The 21,981-nt window shown below is 49.7% G+C and overlaps 2 protein-coding genes across 4 annotated transcripts; one reads left to right on the top strand and one right to left on the bottom strand.

Annotated features, from left to right (window-relative positions):
* The first annotated feature begins 677 nt into the window (after window positions 1-677).
* Window positions 678-7,169, top strand: FNDC8 (fibronectin type III domain containing 8). Its single transcript, XM_006101928.1, has 4 exons — window positions 678-883; window positions 4,271-4,640; window positions 6,220-6,456; window positions 7,017-7,169. The coding sequence occupies exons 1-4, from the start codon at window positions 678-680 to the stop codon at window positions 7,167-7,169; spliced, it is 966 nt and encodes a 321-aa protein (XP_006101990.1).
* A 1,480-nt stretch (window positions 7,170-8,649) lies between these two features.
* On the bottom strand, window positions 8,650-18,528 carry NLE1 (notchless homolog 1). 3 transcript variants are annotated; one of them, XM_006101926.3, is made up of 13 exons: window positions 18,488-18,528; window positions 18,209-18,352; window positions 17,015-17,232; window positions 16,338-16,417; window positions 15,548-15,624; window positions 15,303-15,400; window positions 14,865-15,057; window positions 14,238-14,373; window positions 14,027-14,073; window positions 11,648-11,850; window positions 9,771-9,930; window positions 9,608-9,678; window positions 8,650-8,984 (listed from the first exon to the last, which is right to left on the bottom strand). In XM_006101926.3, the coding sequence occupies exons 1-13, from the start codon at window positions 18,503-18,505 to the stop codon at window positions 8,972-8,974; spliced, it is 1,458 nt and encodes a 485-aa protein (XP_006101988.1). In that variant the 5' UTR covers window positions 18,506-18,528; the 3' UTR covers window positions 8,650-8,971. The 3 variants fall into 3 exon arrangements, 2 of the variants coding, with proteins under 2 accessions (XP_006101988.1, XP_023599158.1); XR_001350974.2 differs by lacking the exon at window positions 8,650-8,984 and having other exon boundaries at window positions 11,652-11,850; XM_023743390.1 differs by lacking the exons at window positions 14,027-14,073; window positions 14,238-14,373.
* Between the last annotated feature and the right edge of the window lie 3,453 nt (window positions 18,529-21,981).

Below are 21,981 nucleotides of genomic sequence, written 5' to 3'. Positions count from 1 at the left end.
GCTTCTCTTCCCATCCCCGAAGTTATGTGCATGGTTTCCTTGAGAACAGAAATAACGTCTGGTCCATCTCTGTATCCCTCTGCAGCATCCTCCACTGTCACTCAACCCAGGAAGATCCACGTGACACGTTTAGAATTCTAGCAGTAAAACCCGGGTGTATGGAGCCATGAATCCCATGGACCATCTCTGTTTTCCCTCTGCCTACAGACTGGACACAGTGAGGGTTTGCTGCCTAGAATTTCTGGACATGGTGCCTCAGCATTCCACAGTCCCCCAGTCCCAAAGACCCGTTCCAGTGTCTCCTCTCTCCATGCCAGGATGCCTTTCTCCTACCACCGTTCTCCTCCTTCTCAGGGCAGTTCCAAAGGGCATCATAGGTGGGGAGCCTTTGAGATCTTTGCAGAAGGGCAGGGCTGCTGAGCCACCGAGCATTGGAGCTGGAAGGGGGATGCAGTCTGTTCCCTGGCTCTACCTCGCTCCAGGCCCTGGCCCTGGCCCTGGGTAGCAGCAGCCTCAGATTAAGGGGGAGGCTGTCCCCTAATTGTTACACTCTGTGATGATTATGAAGTCAGCTCATTGCACCCCCATCCCAGCCAAACTAAGGCTGGGTCCCCTGCCCCCAGTTTCTCTCTACTTCCTGTCAGCTTGGTTGTCGGCTGTGGTCCCAAACGAACTCGATGGCATCAGAGGTGTTCTGTAAAGTGGGAGATGGGGAGGAGAACATGATGAAAAAGGAGACTCTCGTTTTGAATCAAATGTCGAAGCCCTTTCTAAACCCCAAGTCTATGAACAGGATGGTTGCCACCAAAGGACTCCCTCTTTCCTCAAGGGGCAGTTTGATTACATTCATGAAGGAAGATACCATCAACCTTACCAGTCTACCGTAAGATACACTCCGGGTTCTGTCCTCCTTGCTAAGGCTGGGGCTGCGGGTGGGAGAGGCTTGAAGAAGAGGTACTTCCTGGAGCTGTCACAACCTGGGCCCTGGACTCCCAGGGGACAGCATGTGTGCAGGTTGCACTATGGATTCCTGGGCCCATGTCAGTTCTTAGACACATGTAGGCCTCCTACTCCAGGAGGCCTTCTGGGATTAGTCGGAGATTTGTTGACAGTGATCCTCAGCCCCTTAGTCTAGTTAGGGTCCTCACACCCCCCACCAGACACCCCTGCCCCTTCCACTCTTCCATGGCTCCCCTCTCTCAATCCTCCCTTTTGGTGCCTTCCCCTTCCTGATTATGGCCCCCCAATAACCTGTCTGTCTTCAGACCGAGGTTAACTGCTTCTCCTTGGTGGTTCTGGGTTCCCTTTACTTCATGCCACAAAACTCTTTGAGCTCCTGTAAGGTGTCTGGCCCAGGATTCAAGAAGCTCCCAGCCTGGTGTGTGTGTGTGTGTGTGTGTGTGTGTGTGTGTGTGAAGAATCAAGAATAATACAGCATGGTCTGTGCTATGACCAGACACCTTGAGAAAATGGAGGAGGCTTAGTATAGCTTGGGAGAAGATACAGTTAAGGGAGACTTCTTGGAGGAAGTGATATGTGCGCTGAATGTCTAGGAAGGGAAGGGGAGAGCCGGGAAGGGTGGTAGGAGTGTTGATATGATAGTAGTGAAGGGGTGGCCTGGGAAGTTATCTGCAGGGCAGTTTCAGTGTGTGTGACCTTTATAGTCACACACAGCCCCACATTTAGAAGGGCCCTGTGCTTAGTTGAACGTTTTGCTGTTATTCTCTTGATATTCTTAATAATGTCTGAAGAAAGGGACCCACAAACTATGTAGCTGGTCCTGATTATATGAAAGGGATATGGTGTCCATTTCCTAAGAAGCCTGTAAGTAGCAGGTATGGCTAAAGTGATGGATGCTTATAGGAAACTTCATGCTCTAGTGGGAAGACCTAGGGCTATGAGTCCAAGTTCAAATCCAAGTTTGACTACTTAGGTATATGGCTGTAGGTAAGATTAGTCCCTCATCTGGAAATTGGGGCTAACGCTCATCCAGCAGGGCTATTGTAAATACCAGAAGAGAGCATGTGCAGCATACAGCCCGGGCTAGCTGCCTTCCATGCCCACATCAGCACTGATCTTTTGATAAAGTAAGTCTGAAACAGATCCATTAGGACAACCTGAAGTATAAATGGCATCTCTACTCAGACTCTTCCACCTACAATGACCTTGGTGGGGGAATTATCTATTCCAAATGCCCACCACAGATGGGCTAGCACAGAAGGTTTGGGCTGATCAGGGTCTCTTAGGAGGAGGTCAATGGAGCTGGAGCTCAGGGAGGAAATATTTAGCCCATCAGTCAACCATGAAGCCAGAAGCAGCCCTGGCGTAAAGGACCCAGGGGAGCGTGTTGGTTGCTGACTTGGCCAGAGCAGTTGAGGGAGATGGGGTAGGAAGCAGAGGAGATGAGGCAGAAAGTGCCAGGGGCAGGCCTGGGGCCCAGGGGATCTGGGTTCTAGTTCCAAGTCTGCCATCAACTCACCGTGTGGCCCTGACTGCTCTTTCTAGACAAGTGCTCTTCAAACTGTGGGTTGTGACCCATTGATGGGTCAGGAACTCATTCTAGTTGGTGGAGACCGGTATCATAAAAATGAAATTAAACAGAATAACAAGTTCCAGAGCACATCACACATAGAGGAAGAACTGGTTTGTGCAGTGTGCTTTAGTGTTATGTGTATGTATGAGTATACTAGGTTGCCATGTAATATGTATTCCTTACTTTGGGTAAAGGTAGATTTAAAAAAAGATATGAAAGCCAATTTTGGGGGTTTCTGCACTTCATTGGTAAAAAAAATATTTAAATAGTGGAAACCTGTACAAGGTTTTCCCTTTTAATAGCAAATAATTAGTAACAATACAGATATGCCTGTAATGAAAAACCAAACAACAGTTAAAATGATTAAACCAGAGCTATTGTGTAATACAGATGAATAGAAAAAAACACAACGCTGAGTGAACAAGCAAGCTGCTGATGGATATGTGCTGAATGATACCATTTATTATGTAAAGTTTAGAAATATGTCCTGGATGGTGTTGCTCAGTGGTTGAGCACTGACTATGAACCAGGAGATCATGGTTCAATTCCCAGTCAGGGCACATGCCTAGGTTGTAGGTTCGATCCCCAGTGTGGGGTGTGCAGGAGGCAGCCAATTGATGATTTTCTCTCATCGCTGATGTTTCTCTCTCTCCCTTCCCTTCTCTGAAATCAATAAAAACATATTTAAAAATATGCAAAATATATCTTGCTTAGGGATAACATACATATGTAACAACACACGAGGAATAATAACCACAAAAATTTTAAATTTACTGTACTGGTTATCTCTGAGTAAGGTGGGGAGAGAAGAATCCAGTGGCCTTCAACTATACTGATGAGGCTTTAGTTCTGAAGCTGGATGATGGCTAAATAAAAGCTTAAGATATTATTTTTTTTAATTAAATTTATTGGGGTGACATTAGTTGACACGATCACATAGGTTTAATATATTATATTAACATATTATTTTTTATTGCTTTCAGAGAGAGAGAGAAACATCAATGATGAGAGAACCATTGATCAGCTGCCTCCTGCACGCCCCGCACTGGGAATTGAGCCTACAATCCAGGCATGTGCCCTGACCAGGAATTGAACCATGACCTCCTGGTTCAGAGGTCGATGCTCAACTACTGAGCCACACTTGCCAGGCTAATATATTATTCTTGATGTCTTTGGCTATATCTAAAATAGGTCATGATTTTAAAAAATTAGAATGGAAGGGAAAAGTTTTTGAGCATTTATCCCACTATATGTGTATTTGTTAATTTTACATGCTATATATTAATGTTATAAATTCTAAGTAAATTAGTAACTACATTAAATATTAACTAGTGAGTACATATTAGTAAAGCCTAATTTATTTTTCTTTTAGATACTTTTCCATCTCTCAGTAGATCATTGTGGTCCTTCCCTGGGACTTTGCACCCTACTGTGTAGGGAAGCCTTAAAGTTTTAGCAGTTTCTCAAATTGTGGTTCTCAGAACACCTGCATCAGAGTCGTCTGAGGATCCTATTAACTTTAGCAGTTTCCCCAGTTCCATCCCAACCAGGGACCAGGAATCTGCACTTGGCACTTGTGCCCCGGTGGGTAGATGCACTGCTGCACAGCAGTGAGGATGTTCTGAGCTGTTCAGAAGCAGCTGGGACCCTTGTAAGTCAGGCCCAAGGCCTGGCCTCCGGGAGCTTCCAGGCTGCATGGGCTGGCTGGGTGTTCACCTGTCTCCCCTCGCACTCCAGGAAGGCGATGCCAGGGGAGGAATCTGAATGCAGCTCCGACGACACCAGCATCTCCCCCGTCTCATCTACCTTGTTGAATCCCATCAAACTGGCCGTCACCCAGCCCAACAGCAGCTTCTTTGCAGGGTTGCTGGAAGGCGAGCTGAACAAGCTCAGCATCACCTCGGTGGCCAAGAATACAGAAAAGGAGGACCTGGCCTTCTGCCCCCGTCAATCTAAGTCCCAAATAGCCCCCGAGGGCCTGCTGGACCTTGACAACCCTGAGCTGGACACAGACACCTCCTCGACATCCTCAAAGTCCTCCGTGGTCACGGACGTGCCAGAGGCGCCCTTTATCTGTGAACACACAGTCAGCGATTACACGGCCGTGGTGCGTTTTCTTCCTCGTGCATTTGGCAAAGGCTTACTGTCTACCCCCAATGTGCCAGGCACTGAGCTGAGCTCTGGGGGTGTGTGAAGATGCCTAACGCCTGCATCCTGACCTCAAGTTCATAGGTTAGGAGAGAGGGCATGTTTGTAAGGAACTCCAGTGCAAGCTAGGAAGGGCTCATTGCTGTAGGAAGAGTTCAGATCAAGCCCACCAGGAAGTCAGAGGGAAGACACATTACTTCCAGGTGCAGGAATTAGCTCTTGGTAACACTGGAGCTGGGGTAGAGGTAGGTTTAAACATCTAGAGATGGGGGAAAGCCATTGCCTGGAGGGGCTGGCACTAGCCAAGGGTCATCGGTGGGAAAGTGGGGGAGGAAACACCCAGGACCCAATGCACACTTTCCTGTGCCTGCAGATCTGATCATCTTGCTAAAAACAAGATTCTGGACCTCATCTGGTTGATTCAGTAGACCTGGGGGGTGGGGACTGAGAATCTAACAAATTCCCAGGTGATGCTAACGGCCCCGGACCCCAGGTGGGGAAGCGCTGTCCTAGCGGAATAGATGGGGAAAGTTAGCCTGGGGTCATTCTCCAGAAGTCCTCCGAAGTCAGGCTACTTTAAAGATTTTTCTGTAAACAACAGAGAGCAGATTTTTGCAGAGCTTGATTTCTGGTGATGGGAGCAACCTGAGCTGTGTTTTAGGAAGATAAATCTAGAAGCTCCATTGTTGGAAGGCCCAAAGCAGCATTTCTCAAAAGTGTGGTTCCCAGACCACCAGCAGGGTCAGCATCACCTGGCAGCTAGTTACAAATTTAAGCCTCCCACCCGACTGAATCACAGACTGTCAGCAATCTGTCTTAACAAGTCCCCCAGGGTATTCTCAGGCACACCAGTTTGAGAACTACTCGGTCTAGACAGGGGAGAAACTGTAAATGGGAGGGCGGCCAGGCGACAGCAGGCCAGGATCTGCAGTGTTACTGAAATCCCCGGGGGCTTCGTCAGGCTTGCTTGGCAACCACTGCTGTAGTGCAAAGCACATGGGCTCTGGAGCTACTGGTTTGATCCCTGTCACGTAATTGCTAGGTGACCATGGGCCAGCCGCTTGCCCTCTGAACCTTTCACCCCACATGCAATGAGTGAGGTGGACAAGACCATCTCTTAAGGCCCCTCTCAACTGACGTGTCTAGAACAGCGATTCTCCACCCTGATGTGCTGCAAGAATTTTCAAAACATGCATGTGCCGCGGTGCCGGTTGACTATTTAGTGTCAGGTATTGCACGTTTTAACAATTCTTGGGGCGCACTGGTTGAAAAAGTGCTGGTCTAGAAGAAATGGAATGAAGGCACACTCCAAGGTGGGTGGGGCTGTGCAGGGAGAGCCGCATATGCTTCGCGCTGGTGGTTCCACACCCAGTTGGCGCACCTTGTACCTCCCATCAGACTTGCCTCAGCTCCAGCAGGAACAGGGGATGGAAGAGGGGCACTCCCACCCATGTGGGGGTGGGGGGTGCGAGTCGGGATGATGGGAGGACAGCCCGGGCCAGGTCTGAGGAAGCTTTGGGGGCTCTCTTTCCCACTAGATTTCCTGGACCTATGCCATGAGCAGGCAGCCGGTCAGCTTCTACCAGGTCCTGTTGCAGGAGATGGCCAAGAAAAAGGACAATGAGTTTCCCAAGACAAAGAATTGCCCGTGGATCTTCCACAAGATCTTGGGTACCACTGTCAAGCTGATGGAGCTGAAGCCTAACACAAGTTACTGCCTCATCGTCCGTGCCGTCAACACAGCTGGGGCGGGGAAGTGGTGCAAGCCCTACAAAGTGAGCCCTGAAAGATGGGGGCCCACGGGGTTACAAGGGAGAGGTCTACACCAGGGGCTTTGGAGGTTGGGGACACCCTATACCCCCACGACATCTCCCTGCTTGCTTTCCTTCTACCTGCGCAAATACACTTCACCTCCGAGTTGCTCTCTTCTGGGAGGCTTGAGGATTAAGCCACTTCTGGTGCCCCCTGGGAATGCAAACTGATGTACTCATCAGCATCACTATCACGTTCATCTTTCATCTCGGTACCAATGATTGTGAATGGGTCAGGAAGTCAAGGGCATTGACAGATACAGGACAGAGGCTGGGCTGAAGGGGGACAAAGAAGGGAGCAGCCTGGGGGTGGGTAGGGGCATGGTGTCGGGGAGAGGCCCGAGTCCACAGGCCTGTGGTTGGAAACATCACAGGTTTGAATCATGCCGCCTCATACCTGTTTCTGGTGTTGATAGGTAGGTTGGTGATGCTACCTAAGATCCCATTGAACAAACAAACCGGGGGTGGCAGAGAGAGGTCAGGTCTGGGAAGGAAGTCTGAGGCGTTCTCTTGTGTGATTTCAGTTTGCAACCGTGGCCAACGACCTGACCAGCTTCCCGGAGAACAACCCCATCCAGATCACGGTGCGGCGCAAGGAATCGCAGAGGAAAACAGTGGCCATGAGGCAGGCTGAGATGCGGAGGCTGGAAGATCTGGAAAACCTATTTCCCTACTAAGGGAGGGTTCCAGGCCACTGCAGGCCAGGTCAGCCACTGCCCACAGCTGCAGGCACCCCTCCCCAGATCCAGGCTAAGTCCAGATCCCTCATTAAAGAACTGCAGGTCGCTCAGCACCTCTCCATTCTGCTTCATGCTGTGCACAGCCACCCCCTCCTCCTGCCCGGCTCTGCCAGCACCACCCTCTTTCTTCCCCACGGGAGGAAGAGACCGGCACCCAGACTAAAACACACGCCAGGAAAACAGCAACGTTGGGCAGCGGTGGCGGCAGTCCGCACACCATCAGCATCAGACGAGCTCTGGAGGGACAGGGTGCAAATGACACAATCTTTGGGGCAGTGCCAGATGTAATTCTGGCTCTTCTTGGATGTGAGGGCACGGGCAAACCATTTAAGCTTCCTGGGCTGTTTCCTTATAAAAAAATATGGGGACGTGCCCTGGCCCGTTTTTCCCAGTGGTTAGAGCGTTGGCCTGTGGACCAAAGGGACTTGGGTTCAATTCCCGGTCAAGGGCACATACCTCAGTTGCAGGCTTGATCCCCAGCCCTGGTCAGGGCACGTGCGAGAAGCAACCAGTCGATGTTTCTCTCCTGTTCCCCCCCACCCCCAACCCTCCCCCAGCCTCTAGGGGGTAAAAAAATCAATGGAGAAAATATCCTCGGGTGAGGATTAAAACACACACACACACACACACACACACACACACACACGAGACCAGCTGCAGGGCTACTATGAGGGATATATAAAGGCACAGAAGAGGGTGGGGGCAGGTGAGGGAACAAGAGATTAGAAATGCTGTGGCCTTGAGCAGTACATACAAGGATGGTTTAGAAGTTCAACCTCAGCAATCTGCCATAGCGCTGGAACAGGAGAAAGTGGAGGCAGGATGCATGGAGGGCCAGGTCTTGGTCAAGAGTCTGTGGGGTCCCTTCACACCTGAAGTCCTCAGGGGACAGAACCATCCTTCCCTAACACACTTTGCCCACTTCTGCCGGAGCTCTCACCACTGCATGCCCCACTAGAGAATCTTCCGGGACAGCCGTCACCTGTCTGTACCCTGAGAGCCGGCCACAGTGCTCGGGGATGGCAAGGCCTCGACAAGTGTGCTGGTGAGGGGCTGAGGGAGGCGCCCACAGAGCAGCACTGGCCAGCAGAACTCCGTGATGACAACCGTGCTGTCCAATACACTCAGCAGCCTGGAGCTGGAGCGCCTGAGAACAGCATCTCTAACTGCAGGGATGCTAGTTAATGGAAATAGCCACATGTGGCTCATGCATACACATCAGGCAGCTCAGCCTTGGCTTAAACTCTGGCCACGATCACGGGTTTCAGCCAGCCTCCCCAGCCTCAGCCGGCCTCTCCCTTACAGGCACAAGGGGGTGGGGAGAGAGGAAAGGTGGCTTCCTGGCCCAGTGCAGAGGAGGCTAGACAAACAGACTTAGCACAGACGTTGGTTGAGCCCAGGGATTCTAGACAAGGGATTCTAACCCAAACACACAAAATATAAGTTATTTATTTGGTCACAGAATCTGGGGTCTGACTCTGAATAGAGCTGACAGCAGGGAAAGGAGGCAGGGGCAGCAGCAGGGGTCTAGTTGTTGCCTGGCCTCCTGTCACCCCTGACGGTACCAGGAAGGTACAGAGTGACGGCCAAGGGCTGAGCTCTGCGGTAACCACCTCTGACCTCCGATCTGCTCTAGGGTCTGTGCAAGGACAGCAGGCCACACTTGTTCTCCGGGTCACCACCCGGCCTTTGGTCTCTGTCAGGGCAGGCAGCTGGCACAGGCCAAGTCCAGGTGGGGGTCATCTCCTCCATCTGTGGAGAGGGGAGGGGCAGGTGGGGAGTGACCGCAGGAAAGGGAGGCTGCCATGTAATCTCAGGAGCCCGCCACAGGGAGGCCCTGTGGTTTCCCCTCAGCCATCCAGAGCCTGGCTACTGTCTCAGCCTCACTCAGGTTGGGCATCGCCGCCTGCCTCACCAGGGCCTCAGACCAGGCCCGGCCCCTGGGGTGCCCAGCAAGTTGTCCAATGACAGTGATGGTGGGGTGAAGACAAGCACACGATGCTTCTGGTTCCAAGGTGTGCTCACCGCCTACCTTTGATCTTCCTGTCTGCTCAAGTTTGATAACCCCCAAGAGACAGGTTAGCCAAGCTCTCAAGACTGCACATTGAAGGGAGAACCAGGATTTGAGCTAGGTCTGAAGACTCCCAAGTCCAGTGCTCACAAAGAACTATTGCCTCGTGCTGGGGCGGCCCTGGACCCCCCCAGCCCCACCCCCCACGCCCTCCACAGAGCAGCCTCAGAACTGTCAGGGTTTCCCATAATCCCTGCAATGCCCCGCCTGGGAACCTGGCAAACCCTCCAAATTCTATGCCAGAAGGGAAAGTTGCAGAGTGACAGCAAGCCCAGCACACCAATCACTACCTCCCCCAACTCACATCCGGAGGCATTTGTCCTTCCCACCACTTGCCACTCTCTGGCCATCTGGACTCCAGTCGACAGCATATACCTAAACCGAGGAGGAGGAAGGAAAGAAGGCCAGTGAGGAGGGTGAAGGAGGAGGGCCAGGCTCCCATTCCATACCCACAGGGTGGGCTGTACCTCATCCGCATGGCCTGGCAGGTCTGTGGCCAGCTTCTGGGCCTTCACGTCCCACACCTTCAGTGTGCTGTCACTGCTGCCACTGACCAGGAGCCGGCTGTCGGCTGACCACGCAATCTGGTACACGGCAGCCACGTGGCCACGCAGGGAAGCCAGGTACCTGGGCCAAGGGAAGAAGATGATGGAGATTAGATCATCAAGCACGTATGAAGGGTCCTGGATGCCCACAGCCATAGTTTTCAACCTTGGCTGCATGTTAGAATTACCTGGGAACTTTTACAAAATCCCACTGCCTGGCCCCACCCCAGGCCAATTGAATCATTACTGCCCATTATGTGTTTTTAAAACTTCTCCAAATGAGCTGCTTCTAGGGTGCCTCTTGCCAGGCCTCCATACCCACTCAACTTTGTATGCCTTAGAACCCAATGCCGCCATCTGCTTAGCCCATCTGCCTGACACCCCCCCAATATGACAGTTGCTTGCTGACAGGTGGCATGGAGTAAAACTGGGCCAGGCCCACCTGGAACTTTCAGACTAACTGTGTCTATTGGGACAAGTTATGAGGCATCTCTGAAACTCAGTTTCCTACCTTAAAAAGGCACTGAATGGCCTATTTCAAAGGGCTGCTGTGTAAAAATACACAACTGACACACAGGTGCCAAGGGTTTCTCTGCTCCTTCCTGCCCATGCCCTCGCCTCCAAACTAATTAACCCCAAGGGCACTGTGCCTCATTACACGGTGCTTCTCAGCCTTAGCGACAGCAGAATCACTTGGTGACCTTATTAAAATGCAGATGCTGTGGCGATCATCAATAAATCAACAAACAAGTGTGGTGAGGATGTGGAGAAAAGGGAACTCTCATGCACTGTTGGTGGGAATGTAAATTGGTTCAGCCTCTACAGAAAACAGTATGAAGGTTCTTCAAACAACTACAAATAAAACTGCCATATGACCCAGTATTTCTACTTCTGGGTTTTTATCCAAAGAAATCCAAAACACTAATTCTAAAAGATATATGCATCTCCATGCTCACTGCAGCATTATTTACAATAGCCAAGATATGGAAACAACTTAAACAAAGAAAATGGGGTGTATATATATACACACACACACACACACACACACACACACACACACACACATATACATACAGTGGAATATTACTCAGCCATAAAAAAGAATGGAATCTTGACATTTGTGACAACACGGATGGACCTAGAGGGTATTATGCTAAGTGAAATAAGTCAGAGAGAGACAAATACCATATGATTTCACTTATATGTGGGATCTAAGAAACAAAATAAATGAACAAAGAAAACAAACTCGGATAGAGAACAAATTGATTTACAAAACAGTCGTGGGGATGTAAAGTACAGCAACATAGTCAATAATATTGTAATAACCATGTATGGTGTCAGGTGGGTACTAGACTTACTGGGTGGTTATCTCATAAGGTATCTAAATGTCTAATCATAGTGCTGTACACCTGAAACGAATCTCATATTGTATGCCAAATATAATTGGAAAATTAATTTAAAATTCTGATCGATAAGATCCCGAGATTCTGAATTTCTATCAAATTCCCAGATGTTACTGCTGCCACTAGTCTCTGGTCCACACTTTGAGGAAGGCCAGTGTTAAGATCATTTCTCTCCTTAGATGTGGGATGAACTAGCATTTTCAGTGCCTACTTAACGCTGCTGCTAAATATACCATCTCATTCAAACCTTGTAACAAGGCTGACGGGTCAGGTGTCTTCTTATTAAAGAGGAGGAAACAGAGGCTCGAAATCCAGAACTCGCCACACAACTAGCCAGTGGCAGAACCAGGTCCTTCGGAGCAACAGTGGCCTTCTCCCTCCCACACCTCCACTCACTTGCCCGTCCTGCCGTCCCACAGCTTGATGGACTTGTCGAAGGAGGCGCTGGCGACCACGCGGGAGTCCGGGGAGAAGAGCACCTGGTTGATGAGGGCCTGGTGTCCCGTCATCCGTGCGAGGGGCTTCTTGTCCTCTGCTGGGGACCACAGGAATAAGGTGAAGTCGTCTGAGCCAGACACCAGCCTCTCTGGGCCCTGGCCCTAGGGGAGGCAGAAAGACAGTGGTAAACACGGTCTCAGACGGGAGACCGTGACCTCGGCAACAAACACGCTACTGATTACTCAACCCCAGCACGGCGGCCGGGACCCAGAGCAGGGAGGCTGGGGCCAGCTGCCAATCATAGGAGTTACTCCCCCCAAACCCCAAAAAGAACTTTACGAACACAGGACAATGTCTAAGATATGTAATTACATGAAAAAGCCAGGTACCGAGTGGTGTGTTAAAAAAGGGGAAGAATTAAGCGTTTGTGCTGTTTAATGATGGGGACATGTTCTGAGAAATGTGTCGTTAGGCAATTTAGCCATTGCTTGAACTTCACAGGGTGCACTTACACAGACCTAGATGGTATAGCCTACCACACACCTAGGCTATAGGGTGCAGCCTATTGCTGCCAGGCAAGCAGCCTGTTCAGCAAGCGTGTCAAACTCGCGGCCCACCCACAATGAATATTTTTGAGGCCCAGCCAATAGAACGGTATGTAAGAAACGTTTTAATAAAAATCTTGTAACTAAATTTTTACAATATCCTGTTATACGTAATTATTAACGAACTGCAACGTTCGCTAATGATTAGCCTTATGCACAGGCGCACCATTTCTCTCCACTAATACTAGCAGCGAATATTTCAGCAGCCAATTGCCACATCATTAGTCTTGGACTAACTTGTTTGGTGTGCACAACAGGAAATATTTTGCTTTCGGAGAACAAGAAAAATAGGTTTATTTGTGTTACGCTTATTAACTTGTGCAGTTATTCAGTGTCTGGTAAGTTAATGTTCAAGAAAAAATATTTAATTTTTATTAAAATGTTCTATTATTTTATGTTAATAATTACTCATTTATTTCAGCCCTTTATATTCAGCATATCCCTATCGAAAAAAACCTACGGTCCTATGAAAATTGAAGCTTTTGTTTTTTTGTGGCCCACATCAACTTAAACCTTGTTTATTTGGCCCGTGTTAGCCTTTGAGTTTGACATGCTTGCTGTATAGCATGTTACTGTACAAAACGCGAGATTAACTCAAGCACATAAGAAAATGATGCAATCAAGAGACAAGGTAAACATGAGACATATGAACGAGGCTGCTGCTGGAACATGGCATACTGTTTACAGCAACCTTTTTTTTTACTGTATTAATAACAATAATACAGTAAATATGTAAACCAGTAACAGCTGTTTATTACCACTATCAAGTACTACATACTGTATGTAACTGTACGTAACTGTACATGCTGTACATCTATACGACTGGCAGCGCAATAGGTTTGCTTACACCAGCATCACCACAAACACGAGTAATACACGGCGAGAGGACGTGGGGACAGTGACATCACTAAGCGACAGTTTTTCAGCTTCACTATAATGTTATGGGACCATCGCATATGTGGTCTGTTGTTGACAGAAACGTCCTTATGCAGCACGTACTGTATACAGTGTACATATATACATGCATGTGTGTATACATGAAGTCTGGAAGGAGAAACAAGATTCTGGTGGCACTAGATGCTTCAAAAAGGAACGGATGAATGTGCAACAGAGATGAGAGATTTTTCACTATCTGTCTTTCTGTGTTCTTTGTACTTGTGGCCATGTGAATGTGTTACTTAAACTAAACAAAATAAAAAAGAGAGGCATCTTGGGAATGCAAATGAATAGAGAAACAAATAAAATAAAATAATAAAATTAAAATAATAAAATAAATAAAATTAAATTAAAATAAAATAAAATAAATAAAATAAAATGATCCCCAGCACATGAAGACCTTAGAAGTATAAACTAGGATTTTCAAGAACAACTTTTTAGAAAAGTACTTTCTGAGGTGGGGCTAGAGCAGTGATGGCGAACCTATGACACGCGTGTCAGAGGTGACACGCGAACTCTTTTTGGTTGATTTTTCTTTGTTAAATGGCATTTAAATATATAAAATAAATATCAAAATATAAGTCTTTGTTTTACTATGGTTGCAAATTTCAAAAAATTTCTATATGTGACACGGCACCAGAGTTAAGTTAGGGTTTTTCAAAATGCTGACACGCCGAGCTCAAAAGGTTCGCCATCACTGGGCTAGAGGCAGAGGGGCCGAGCGTCTGCAGAGCGCTGCAGGGACTAAGACAGCCGAGCACAGAGGTGCACGTGCCAGCGGCTGGCACATACTCACCCGCACAAGGTTATACCGGCTCAGAGCCCTCTCCTTCAGCTCCTGCACTGTGTCCACGTACCGGAGGGGAGAGAAGGTAAGGCGTGAGGCTGATTAGAAAATCCAACACGAACAGCAAACACCCGCCGCCTAGGTTCAACTCTCACACATTAAGCTAGAGAACTGGCTCTTTACCAAGCAGCTCTCTCCCCTCCTTCTCCCGCGCACTCACAGGACCCCTGGAGGTCTTGGGGGTTAATCGAGGCCTCAGCTGGCTCAAAGGCCCCTGTGCGCAGGGCATAGTCAGTGCTGAGGGCCATGGTGTTCACCCAGTGGCCGTGGCCTTGCAGAGTCCGGCAGAGCACACCCTAGGGGAGAAGGAGATAGTCAGACGCACATACCACTTTACCCTCGGGAAACTGCACCTCCAGATTAGTCCCAGGAGACTCAAAGTCAGGACCCTCACTCATTGTGATCTTCATCAAACCACCCTTATGGCCTCAAGTCTCTCCTCAGTTGTAAAACGAGAGCACTAGCCCAGATCAATGTTTCTGAATATATGTTTCATGGAAGGAAGTTAGTATGTCAGAATGAAAAGGCTCTGGTCAAGTAAGGTTGGAATAAGGCAGGTTCAATAGGCTTCTCACCGCAGGAATTTCCAGAGCCTGCCTATGCTAGTGGACACTGGAACCTCCCTTATAGCGCAGCACCAACCACAGACCCCGTGTTCCCAAAGTGTCTCCTCGACCTGGCTCTCAGAGCATGCTCAGGAGACACTGGTCAGTGTTCCCCCGGCGCTGGCGTCCCGCGGCCTGAGATTCAGGGCACAGACTGGCCTCTGAACCCTCCCAGCTCTTACGTCATGAGCCCTCCAGACTTTGATGGTGCGGTCCTGCGAGGCAGAGTAGAGAAGCCCGTCTCCTCCCCACCGAAGGCAGGTGACCGACTGGGTGTGCCCGGTGAGGATGCGCTCACAGCGGCCCGAGGTCGTGTCCCAGACCCGCACGCTGCCGTCCTTGGAGCTGCTGGCCACGTAGCGGCACTCGGGGTTCCTGGGAGGGAGGGGAGATGTGACCTCACTTCTGACCTGGCAACGCCGGTCTTCCCATGGCGCCTCCCCATTCCCAGTTCAAGGGTCAGGGCAATGTCTGCACAGCTTCTCAACCCCAAGATTCAGCGGCACCTGCAGGCGGCTCTCAGGCCCTGTGATGAACAGCTCTCTCTGCGTCAAGTGTGCAGGGGGGAGAGCTTTGAACCCCTTGTTCCTCATTACCCCAGCCCTGTCTGTATCACTTACACGTGGAGGGGCTCCCAGCTCAGGCCCGTGATCCACTTGCTATGGCCGGCGAGGGTCCTGCCCACCTGCTTCCCTGTGTTTGGGTCCCACAGGAGAATCTGAAAGACAGAAGCTCAGATAATAAGCCTCCCTGAGGCTCCCCTGCCCCACCCACCCACCTCCCTAAAGACCCAGAACCCGACTGTGACCCAGCTCCAGGAAGGTGGCCCCTGAGTCCCTGCCTAGTTACCCTGACCTCCATCTACCTGGCCATTCTTGCAGCCTGAGGCCAGCTTCTTGCCGTCGGGGGACCAGGATATGCTGAGGACCCAGTGTCTGTGTCCTGAGAAAGAAGGGGCGGGGGAAAGGAGGGACATCTGTTCTTATCCCCAGTTCCTAGCAATGCCTGGCACATAGCAGGAACTCCTAAACTAGTTGCTGAATAAGTGAACGATCGAACAAAAGGAGAGATAAGGTTTCCTAGGCAGCAGGAAAATACACCTCAAGTGCCAGAACCATGCGTCTTGCTGTACAGATAACACTGCCGCTTTCCAATAATTCCTCACATGACACGTGATGTAAAGCGTTTTCATAGGTGTCATCCCTTGAAATTCTCACAATAGCACTAAGGTATGAGGCAAAGCAAGATTATCACTCCCCTTTTCCAGAAAACAGCTTAAAAAGGGCGTACGTTCTCCACACACACAAGGTCCTTGCCCAGCAGGTAAGTGGTCCCCAGACTAGCATCATCAGCACCACTTAGGTGATCCGATGAGCATTCAAGTTTGAGAACCACCATGGCAGAGGCTGGATTTAAGCCAGGTCCTCCTTGCTACTAGCCCGTCAGCCCCTTCCCACAACCCCTCACTGACGCTTTGGTCTAGTCTGCTTGTTTTTAAGAGGCTGGCTCGGCTCAAGGGTGCAGTCTCTGCTCAGGAACAGGTCATCACTAAATGGACATGAAGGAGTTGGAATCTGCCTCCTCAGGAATTAAAGAGCTGGAGCGGGTCACCTGCCCCCCAGTCAGACCCCCTAAACGGCCAACTGCATACTGACCCTGGCACGTGAAATGCGGTGTCTCGGTGCTGAGGTCCCAGAAGCGCACAGTGGTGTCTCCAGAGCCGCTGGCCAGGTACCTGCAGAAGAGAGAGGTGGCCTGACCTCTGCAGTGGGGCCCAGGGGCAGGGCCCATCCCGAAACACTGCCCGTTTCTGCTGCCCATGCAACTGTCTTCTGGGACTAGAGTCTGGGACTGGCCTTTTCTCTCCCGTGAAAAGGAGGAACGGAACACTGCTGCCACCTGGGAGGAGACCCCAACAGGTCATTTCGCTTCTCTTCCTTCCTAAAAGGAACGGCCACAGCTCTAACCAGATTTAAAGTTTCTCACTATCCTCGCAGGGCCATGAGAAGCAAAGAAACCCGGTTCCACAGATGATGAAGAATTAACCCAGAAAGGTTAAGGGACCTACCCAGGTCACACAGCTAGCAGGGGCAGAGCTGAGCGTGCAGCCCAAATCTCCTGAGATCAAGTCCAGGAAGGCCCCTCCCAAGGCAGTCCTTGGTCTTTGTGGACCAAACCTCCCTTGGGAAATCCTACTCGGAACCTGAGCCCAGAGCTTGGGTCTATGATAGGCCGCCTGAGGCCACACTGATCATCACTTGGGGTACCCTCCTCACCCCACCCAGAGGCTGCACCCCGACACGCCCCTCCGTAACTCGGCAGCTGTCCTTACTTTCCTGTGGGGCTGAAGGCCACAGAAATGACCGCCTCGCTGTGGCCCTCCAAGGAGCTGGTGCAGCGGGTCACAGCGCGGACCTTGAAGATAGCCTGTGGCTGGTAAATGATGTCGAGGACCTTCTCCGTCTCCACCGCCTGGGCCTCCAGCGTCCTCCCCAGTGAGGACACGATCTCAGCATCGTGGACATAGAAAGCCAGTGGCAGGGGGTCCTCCTGGAGGGCAAGGCAGAGGGCAACGCTCCTATCAAATGCGGACAGCGGCCCCCCTGCACTAGGGAGGCTCCTCACGGAGCGTGGGAGGTGAAACTTCCTTCTTTCCAGCCACCCTGCTAGAGGTAGGCCTCCATCATTCCCCACTGCGTTAGACCTTCTTAATCCTTGAAGAACTACTGTGGGAGGCTTACACAGCACTTTAAAATCCTTTATCTGCATCCCACAACAACTCTGGGAGGTAGGCATTCATATTCCCACTTGAAAGATGGAAAAGAAAAAAAAAAACCTGAGGCTCCGAGCAACTACGTAATTAGCCCAACATCCTATTGCTAGTGACTAATTCGGATTCTTTAGCGTTCTTTAAGGAGAACACTCAAGTGCAGGATTAGTTAGTATACACCATCCTGCAGTTTTCCAAACCACCCCACCTCGCTGTATAATGTGTAAGAAGCATCCAAAAAGCTGCTTGGAAATGCAGGCTCTGCTTCACCCCCGAGTCAGGTATAGTAAGTCTGGGGTGGGGTCCAAATCCTGCATTTTTAAGCTCCTCCCACCCCAACGGAGGGCAACACTTTGAAAATACTGGCTTGGACGTTAAAGGAGCACGGGCTTCGAGTTTGACACCTTTGGAGTCCAATTCCAAACTACCATCTACCACGTAGCATCGTGCGAGTCACAATGCCTCCGGGCTACCCGGTAAAATGGGGAGCACTAATGAGGGGCTGTGCCGAGGACTCATTTGACAATGCATCCGATGCTTTCCAAACGCTGTCTCTCTCTGCAAGTGGACCGCGATGGTCTGGTCGGCATGTAGTCGCTCTCACGCCCATGTATCTTTCTGACCCTCTCCCGGGGTGGGTGGCACCCCATGGACTCGCGCCGGGGTGCATCACCCACTGTGGGCCCCTGAGCCCCCCGATCTTAGGTCTTTTGATCCCCAGCGGGCGCGCCCCGGGAGGCGCCGCCTACCGCTCACCTGGGCCAGCAGCGCGTTGCAGATGAGCTGCAGTTTGTCCGGGGTGATGTCCACGGGCACGTCGAACGGGGAGCCCAGCAGCTGCCCGCCCTCATCCTGGAACTGCACTAGCAGCCGCTGCACGTCGCGCGCCGCCGCCTCGTCCTGCGCCAACAAGCGCAGCGGGCGTCAGCCACGCGCCGGGGAGAGGAGGGTCCCCCCTCCCGCCGCCCTCCCGCCTCGCGGACCCCGGGCACCTGCGCCCGTCGCGCGCCCCCGCCCCCATCCACGCACACCCACCGCCACTGCCGCCGCCATCCTGCGTCCCCACGTGGAGGAGACAGACGCGGGAGGGATGGAGCGCCGCCCCTGTGGGCGGGTGGTGCCGCAGCTCGCGACATCGCCCTCTGGTGTTGCGGAGGGGAAGTGTCACGCCGCGCCAGGCCTAGTACCCACGACCTCCCTTGCACAGCTCGCTGCCGCCCCACGCAGTCTCTCCCAGTGCCTTGCAGAATGTAGACTTGTCTCCAGAACAGGGATACCTGCCCCACTTTACAGATGGGGAAATCGAGGCTCTGAGCGGCTGATTTTCCCAAAGGTCACAGAGAGAGAAAAAGACAGAAGATTGAATAGGCTCCAGGCAGCAAGCAGCCCTGTAGGCGATGACTTACAAAGCCAGAGACTGTTGGGTTCAGGGCAGAAATTATTGTTCTTTTTTATTTGAAAACGTGACTTTTATTGTATTTTTATTATACATGTCTATTTAGAAAAATTAGAATATATGGATAAGAAAAAGAATGAAATAAAAATCACTATAACTTTACACACTCAGAAATAAATCACTCTTTAAAAACATTGAAGTTTATTGGGATGATATTGGCTAATAAGATCATACAAGTTTCAAAGGTACAGTATTAGAATACATCATCTGTATATTGCATTGTGTGCTCATCACCCAAAGTTTAGTCTCCTTCTGTCACCATCTATTTGACCTCCTTCACCCTCTTCAACCTCCCCCTACTCCCTTCCCCTTATTATTATTTTTTAAATTGATCAGATCAATTAATAATTGACGAGTACAAAAGCAGAAAATGTCTACAGTTATCATCACTGTAAAGCAATAACAATAATAATGCCAATGATAGCAATTGTTCTAAGTGCTTTACACATATAACCCTTAATCCTCCCAACAACCCTTTTCTGCCCGTGTTATAGATGAGGAACTGAAGCAGAGAATGAAGAACATGAGCACTCTTACCAGAAACCTGGGACTTCCCTTGTCAGCTCTCCTCTCCTAGCCCCGCACACCCAGGCAGTCTCACGCTCTGTCAGTTCTGCAGGGTTAACCTGTCTTGAATCTATTCTCTCCCTCTCCACTGCCACTCTGCTCTGAGTCACATGGTTTCCCACACCTCTTCACTTGCCTCCCTGGTTCCACTCTTGCCTCCTCCCATGCATTCTCCACACTGCAACCAGAGTGATGACTTTAAATAAAAAATCTGGTCTGAGGGCAGGGAAAAAAGGAGACATATGTAATACTCTTTGTAATACTTTAAGCAATAAAACAATAAAAAATAAAATAAAAAATAAAAGAATTTAAAAAAAATCTGGTCTGTTTCTCTCCACTTAAAACCCTGTAGTGGCTCATATTACACGCAGGAAAAAAATTCAAACTCCTTAGAATGGTCTTATTATAAAACTCCTTATTCAGCCTTACTTATCTCTCCAGCCATTCCTCTCCCTTTAAGATCAAATCCTCCTGGGTTCTTAGTTCTTCCAAGGCATGACCCTTCCTGGATCAGTGCTTCTGCACATGCAGTTTTCTCTGCCTGGAACTGTTATGAACTGAATTGTACACCTCCCCCACCCCCTCCTCCCAGGCCCCGCCCCAGATTCAAATGCTAAAGCCCTGACCCCCAAGTAACTGTATTTGGAGATAGGGCCTACAAGGAAGTCATAAAGGTTAAGGGAGGTCATAAGGATGGGACCCTGACCCCATAGGACTGGTGTCCGTTTAAGAAGAGGAAGAGACACCGGAGCTCTCTCTGCACTCACACAGAGAAGAGGCTGGGTAAAGACACAGTGAGAGTGGGCTGCCTACAAGCCAGGAAGAGAAGTCTCGTCAGACACCAGCCCTGCTGGCACCTTGATCTTAGACTTTTAGCTTCCAGAATTGTGAGAAAATAAATTTCTGACGTTAAGCCACCTGGTCTGTGGTATTTTGTTATGGCAGCTACCACACACTAATATAAAAGTTTCTCGTTCTTCAGGTCTTGCCTTAAATATTCATTTATTCATTCATTCATTCATTCATTCATTCATTTATTCAACAGGTATATTAAGCCCTTACTCTCTTCCAGGCATTGTTCTAGGTCAGGAGCTCTCCATATATTAACTCCTTTAATCATGTCCTCAGGGAAGCCTTTTTAAAAAAGAGGTCATGTTTTTCTATTATATGTTTTCAAAAACATCCCAATATTTCTCATATTTAAAATTGCAGATTTATGGAATTATTTCACCATTTATTCAACAAATATTATTGAGCACCTACTACACACCACACACTATTATAGGCACTTGGAATATGCAAGTGAACAAAATAGACATAAATCCTGTCCTCATGAGTGTTCTCTGTTTTCGTGATCCTTTACCGTTCTTGGCCTATAGTAGGTGCTTAAGAAGTGCTTGTGGAATAAATCACTGAATCAGGATTTGAATCTGGGATTCATCAGACCTTAAGTCACAGAACTGCAGTTCTCTGCCAATGGCAGGATCCTTTGTCATATTACTTCATGGAACAGAGAACTTGCCCCACAAAGGGACCCAGGGTTTGGGACACCATAAGCTCAGGGAATTCATCCATCCATCCATTTATTTATTTATTTAGTCAGCAAACATACATTAGACAAACATGCATCATGGCTGGAACTTGTCCAAGGTCATAACTGTGTGTTCAAGGTCACAGGGCCAGGAGCAGAATCTAGTGTGGGTAACCCACTTAAGCTTTTTCTTCATGTCTTTCTCAGCCAGGGTCTGGTAAGTTTGAAGATACATAGGGAGGGGGGCACATTAGTGGTAAGTGAAGCAAAGCATCAGCATGAAGACACCATTCGTTCATCTATTTATTCAGGAAACACACACTGGACACTGACTCTGCCCAGCATCTGCACCAGGGGAAGTCAAACTGCATGAGATGCTATTCTTCCCTCCAAGAGGGAGCTCACAGCTCAGGCTTGGAGACACTGAAAGGCAAGAGAGTTCTGAGTCCAAGTGGGGACAACCTCATAAATTTGCCTCAGGAACCCTCAGTTGGATGGGGAGAAACAATTCCTGCCCCATCCCCCAGGGGGAGACCTTCTTTAGTGGTAATACATAGTTCCCATCTCAGGAAGATTCCTTTCTGATGAGGAAGAGGGGGTACAATCAGATAGGGGGTACAGTCCTTGGTCTCTGGGAATTCCCAGGCTGACCCAGCTCTTGCTGTAGGGGAAGATTGCAGTCTGATGGGGGATATACAGAGCCCATCCTCAGGGAGTTCCCAGTCAGACAGGAGAGGCAGGCTGAGTATATTCACTCACTACAAAAGTGGAGGAACATGGGAAGACTTGCAGATCAAAACAGAACCCAAAGAGGCTAAAAGGGGGGTGAGGAGGTGTTACGGACATCTGTAATAGTGTCAACAATAAAAAACAGAACCCACTTACTTTTTTATTGTATTTACTAGAGGCCCAGTGCACAAATTTGTGCACTTGGGGGGGATGTCCTTCAGCCTGGCCTGCGCCCTCTCACAATCC

Source organism: Myotis lucifugus, unplaced genomic scaffold (genome assembly GCF_000147115.1).
Source record: "Myotis lucifugus unplaced genomic scaffold, Myoluc2.0 scaffold_387, whole genome shotgun sequence".
NCBI classification, from domain to species: Eukaryota; Metazoa; Chordata; class Mammalia; order Chiroptera; family Vespertilionidae; genus Myotis; species Myotis lucifugus.
The sequence above is the reverse complement of the archived record's forward strand: the minus strand, read 5'-3'. Positions and strand labels throughout refer to the sequence as shown.

Excerpts from the sequence above, each read along its gene's own strand:
- FNDC8 (XM_006101928.1), top strand. The coding sequence starts at position 678 with ATGGCATCAGAGGTGTTCTGTAAAGTGGGAGATGGGGAGGAGAACATG. Across the intron at positions 4,641-6,219 it reads TCAGCGATTACACGGCCGTG|ATTTCCTGGACCTATGCCAT; the intron begins GTGCGTTTTCTT and ends CTTTCCCACTAG. Across the intron at positions 6,457-7,016 it reads AGTGGTGCAAGCCCTACAAA|TTTGCAACCGTGGCCAACGA; the intron begins GTGAGCCCTGAA and ends GTGTGATTTCAG.
- NLE1 (XM_006101926.3), bottom strand. Across the intron at positions 15,401-15,547 it reads CAGGCTGCAAGAATGGCCAG|ATTCTCCTGTGGGACCCAAA; the intron begins GTAGATGGAGGT and ends TCTGTCTTTCAG. Across the intron at positions 9,931-11,647 it reads TGGGACGGCAGGACGGGCAA|GTACCTGGCTTCCCTGCGTG; the intron begins GTGAGTGGAGGT and ends CCCTTGGCCCAG.